This window comes from Osmia lignaria, chromosome 16 (assembly GCF_051020975.1).
Source record: "Osmia lignaria lignaria isolate PbOS001 chromosome 16, iyOsmLign1, whole genome shotgun sequence".
In the NCBI taxonomy this organism is placed as follows: Eukaryota; Metazoa; Arthropoda; class Insecta; order Hymenoptera; family Megachilidae; genus Osmia; species Osmia lignaria.
Window position 1 is genome coordinate 8204970 of NC_135047.1, and position 5342 is coordinate 8210311.

Consider the following 5342-nt stretch of genomic DNA (forward strand, 5'->3'; position numbering starts at 1 on the left):
GTGTATTTTATTGTAAAAGGGTCGTTCATAATTAGAAAATTTTATAATGTATAATAGTGTGTTTTTCATTAACTAAGGATGTGGATAAAATGTTTTTAATTTTAGGAAAATTCTTTCCGGATCTCTGAAAATTTAGTGACGATACTTCGATGGAAATCGGGTCAGTGTCACTGTCATTTTCGTCATTCATTCATGCCTATGTAAACACTGAATAGTGTTACATCATGACTGACAGATATTGCGAATCTTTCGATAGATGTTCGCGTCGCGTGTAATTCTGATTCACCGATGAAAATCCCGGTTTTCCTCGCGTCTTCATTCAATTTCGATTTTCTCATACACGAAAAAATTTTGATTTTCCTTGAATACATCTAATCATATTTAATTGTCATATTTGATTGCATGTTTTCCTCGAGGAAAATAAATTTCTTAATATCGAGTTGTCACATGATTTACCCGAAAATATATTTGTTAGTTCAATATTTTACGTTTGCACAAATGTGACGTTATACGAAGATTGTTTACTACTTAACTGAATCCGATTGTTATTGGTTATAATATTATTACAATTGTTACTGCTTACCGTTTTATTTTCATTCTCATATTTTTTCTCGATTCTGAGAATCATCCTACCTTAAACTCTTTATCATAGACAACGTATAATGAATTGATGAGAGTATTAGTAAACACATCTAAACATACGGATCGCGTATTCCTTTCAGAACGTGTTAATGTTATCTGACGCAACCAAAGCTATCGCTAAATATAAAAGCTGGGTAAACGAGACGCGCTGTCAGTGTTGATAGTAGTAGCGTTGGCATTTCATTAAAAAGAATCCTCTCGTTTCCTGACTGTCTCGTTATCCTAGGGGTGTGTTTACCAGCATATCAGAGTCGAGATAAAATTCGATTTTTTTTTTTCGCGTTATTGTTACCAAACATAGCAAGTATAGCTAGTGAATTTGATAATAAAAATGCATAAAAATAAAGATAAGTTTAAGATGGATTATTCGTCGTTCACGACGGAAGTGTCGAAGCGACGACGGTCGGCGACAACCAGGGAATTAAGTAAGAAGATTTTATTAACGATTTTAATTGCTATTGTGATCGAAAGTATTCGTGATAATTAGAAGAACGTTTACAGTGATTTTAGAGTGATTTTTACTGTTTGTGTTGCAGCGAAAATAGCTTATTCCGCGGCGAAAAATGTTGTCTCACTGGCGGAGGGTATGCCGAACGAGGAGACGTTCCCATTCACAGAAATCTCCATCAAACTTAACGATGGATCGTCTTTCACCCTCGACGACAGAGAATTGGGTGCTGCTTTGCAGTATATTCCCACCCAAGGTTACCCTCCACTTCTTCAAGTAAGTGGAAATTTGATTTTATTGCAACAATTTATTTTATAAAATAATATCGAATGATGTTTGATAGAAGATGATATTTATCATTGACCAGGTGTCGAATAATGGCGTCCCCGTCATCTTTTCTTCTTTTCTTTTAACTCCCAAATAATGCAATTGCCTTCAATATGTTTAACGACATTGGATATTAAATTGGTTTCAGAGCCTGAGGGAGTTTCAGAGAAGGGCACACGCACCACCCTTATGGGAGAGCCGCGATATCGTGGTCGTCTCCGGATCTCAGGACGGATTAAGCAAAACTCTCGAGGCCATAATCGGTCCTGGAGAGCCGCTTTTAGTGCATGATCCTTTTTACCCAGGCGTGGAAGTTGTGGTTAGCGATCCTCTGCTCCTTAATTTTCTATTTCTTTTACACTTTTTCTTTAAAAATTATACATTTAACTTTAGGTTAAAGGGGTTAAATAAATGTCAACAGGATGACTCCTGACGCGTGAGCTTTCGAATCAGCAATAAAGGATAGAAAGATAAGAAAGTGAAGATCTCACTGCCACGTGTTGTTTAACAAAATGTTTACGATATCTCGGAAAACATGACCCTAATCGTGGAAAAAATCATCGGGGTTCATCTTTCGCGTGCGCTGCATTCGCGTGACAATTTTTATCATCCTTTCACTATCTATAATTTATGACAAGTTTCTCTGATCGGGAAGGGTTGACTTGCTGTTCGACCGATTGCTTTGTCGTCACCTTATCACTTACATTACGCTGTATAAAGATTATGTATACAATTTCTGGTATCGTGCATCCACGCGCTAAATAATTACACTCAATAAATAATGAATAGTCGATACAATATAAAATGCATGTAGCGAATTCAAAATGGAGCATTGATTTAATTACAGGTAACGCCTCACAAGGCAGAGCTGATACCAATCCCTCAAGATGAATACGGTTTGGTACCAGAGATTTTGAGGGAGACATTGAAGGACCGAGAACTCTCTGGCAAGAAAATGCCAAAAATAATGTACATAAATCCCACGGGCTCGAATCCCACGGGAGTCGTTATTCCCCTGGAAAGGCGGAAGGAGATCTACAGGATAGCCTGCGAGTACAACTTTCTGATTCTCGACGATGATCCTTACCATTTTATGCATTTCGATGATGTGAGTATCTATGTGGCATTTCTCTCAAATGACGCTTCTATAGTGTTAATCCATAGAATAATTCAATTTCCCGTGAAATACCATTAATACCCGGTGAATTTATCGAAATTCTAATACCATCGATTGAATATTAATCACCGCATAATATCGTGGCATAACGTTTCCATCATTTATCTCATATGAATTAATAATTAAATAGTATAACTACGCGTCAAGTGCTTGAAACAATAGTCTGAACAATTGCAGCTGTGCTTTCACAGGTTACTAATTGAGTCGCGTGTGCACAGGTGGAACCGAAGTCATTCTTATCGTTGGACACGGAAGGCCGAGTAATCAGGCTGGATTCCTTCTCCAAAATAATCAGCAGTGGTATCAGATTGGGATTCATAACAGCAGCAGCTCCGCTGATAGCTAGCATAGAGCTACATTTGCAGAGCAGTCATCTGCATGCCCCTACGTTATCGCAGGTTGGTAGGGACGCATCCCTTAACCCTCCAGCAATCTCGATATTTCCCATCGTGGGTATATTTCGAAGCGAGGTCAATGTCTTTTAGATTTTGATTTCACCGATACACGATAAGTGACTGGAAAATATTGAAGTAGAATTTTCCCATAATTTTTATTAATTTATCTTTGGGTATTTGGGGTCCTGAAGTCTAAGGAAATGCACTGAACCACCGCTCTAGATTATTGTGTCAAGGAACCAATCTATTCTCCAAAACAAAAATTGCAATGAAACTCAAATTGAGCTAATAGATGTTTCTTTCTATGATAATAGAATTGCAATGTAATTTTTTATGCAAAACTTGTCTTCTTTCATGACAAGAAAGAATCGCCTCCATAAATTACACATCGATTCGCCAATAAAACGCATGTCACTGCACGCTTCGTAAAGATAATGAATTATCAGAAAAGGAGGCGGCAGTCGACCGTAAATATTATTCTCCCCGTATGATGAAACACAAGAAGAAAAATACTAGAGCCACGCTTCGCGTAATTATTATCGAGCATTCGCGAACGAGCGAGATGTGCCAACGATGGCGCGTGTCCGCTCTTATCGCAAATATAAACACGGTGATTGGGCATTATCGTTAATGATAAATGCAAGCGAAAAGGGAAATCATTTCCTTTACGATTACGCGCTTGTTTCTAGGTGATACTGTACAAGTTAATGAAGGTATGGGGATACGACGGACTAATGAATCATTTCATGGGGATAAGGTGCTTCTATAAGCAACGCAGGGACGTTATCGCCGCATTGGCTGAAAAACACTTAAGAGGTTTGTATAAATAATCCATTTCGCAACTAGACTTAACTTCTTTAGTACGATTAGTGCGACAAGTTTCACCCTAATTGACATTTCTTCAACGTTATTTTTTGAAATTAAGGTCTAGTAGACTTCTCAATACCGATGGGAGGGTTCTTCCTCTGGATCAAGGTCCGAGGTATCAAAGATACCTGGAAAATGATCATGCAGAGAGGAGTCACAGAGGGTGTCATAATGGCACCTGGAGCAGCCTTCATGAAAGATCCTAGCAAACCTTGCAACGCTATCAGAGCGAGTTTTGCGAAAGCTTCTTACGAAGAAATGGATCTGGTAAGTTGAAATCTATGTAGCACCACGTGATGCTAAGTAAATTTCTTCTTTACCGGCCAAATCACGAAAAGTTACTAGTATTTTATGCATCTAATAACCTTTGTTTTATGATTCTTTTCAGGCGTTGGAGAGGTTGGCATATCTAATCAAATCCGAGTTATGTAATAATTATTCAATAATGAATGGGAATTAGCAGTGTTAGTTTCGTAGTTTAGTAGTATTAGTATATCTTTTGAAGTGGTATACCTCGTACCTGTGGTTATTTCTGTTACCAACGTTTAGTAATAAAAATTCTATGACGATGATGCACACTGCAGTACCGTGCGTTAGTAAGAACGGTACCAGTATCATCAAATGAAGAGAATTCATCGATGAATAGTAATATAGAAAATCATTATTGATGCATTGAAAAATTCTCTGGAAATATTTCTTGCGCTTTTTGTTAGATGACTGTAAAGTCACAAATTTCCGAATTGCTTTAATATTTATAATTGTATAATAATTATTTTCTTTTGTACCATTCGAATCATTTCATTCAATTGACTTCATAATTTCATCAAATCATTGTTTCATCTCCTCCATTTCATTTAATGTAATTCACATTTGTTTAATGGTCAATGTAAATTTTGTATGTACTTAATTCTTGTACAAATTCGTTTTTATCGCGTGTATTTATCAAAAAATCGGCCAAGTTTTTGTAAATAAAATTGCGTTATTATATCATTGTGTTTGTTTCCTACCTTCTATTATTTCAATCTTAATTAACAGACAGATGTCTTTGGAAATTTGTCTAGATGTAAATTTGTTCAATACAAAATGAAACGACGAATATGTGATGAAGTAATTAGGGGATGACGAAAGATGGAAGGAGAAGAGAAACGTTGTAGAGGGCAAGAAACAGGGGAGAAAGACAGGGACTAGACTCTTTCACTTAACGTTAAACACCTTAACTGCCAATTAATTGAACGAAATTAATTTAATCTGCTGCAATATAAGCCAAGAAGGATCTATCCTGCGGCCTGTACGCTTCCTTTACGTCAAACCAGCATGTAGTTTGTTCTTCGCATAATAAATTCTCTAGTTCACAGACTTTTCTATTAAAAATGAATATATACAAACTAATTTCACTGCTAAAGATGACAAATGTTATTCTTTCGTTTTCGCTTCTCAGCCAAGTATTCACGAATCGCGACCAGAATAAACCAAAAGAGTGACACAG

The 5342-nt window shown here is 36.9% G+C and overlaps 1 protein-coding gene across 1 annotated transcript; it reads left to right on the forward strand.

Moving 5' to 3' along the window:
* Positions 1-784: 784 nt before the first annotated feature.
* LOC117600725 (kynurenine/alpha-aminoadipate aminotransferase, mitochondrial) lies at positions 785-4843 on the forward strand. The gene is made up of 8 exons (XM_034316507.2): positions 785-1067; positions 1179-1366; positions 1566-1736; positions 2265-2525; positions 2813-2992; positions 3679-3805; positions 3915-4123; positions 4245-4843. The coding sequence occupies exons 1-8, from the start codon at positions 974-976 to the stop codon at positions 4314-4316; spliced, it is 1302 nt and encodes a 433-aa protein (XP_034172398.1). The 5' UTR covers positions 785-973; the 3' UTR covers positions 4317-4843.
* Positions 4844-5342: the final 499 nt, after the last annotated feature.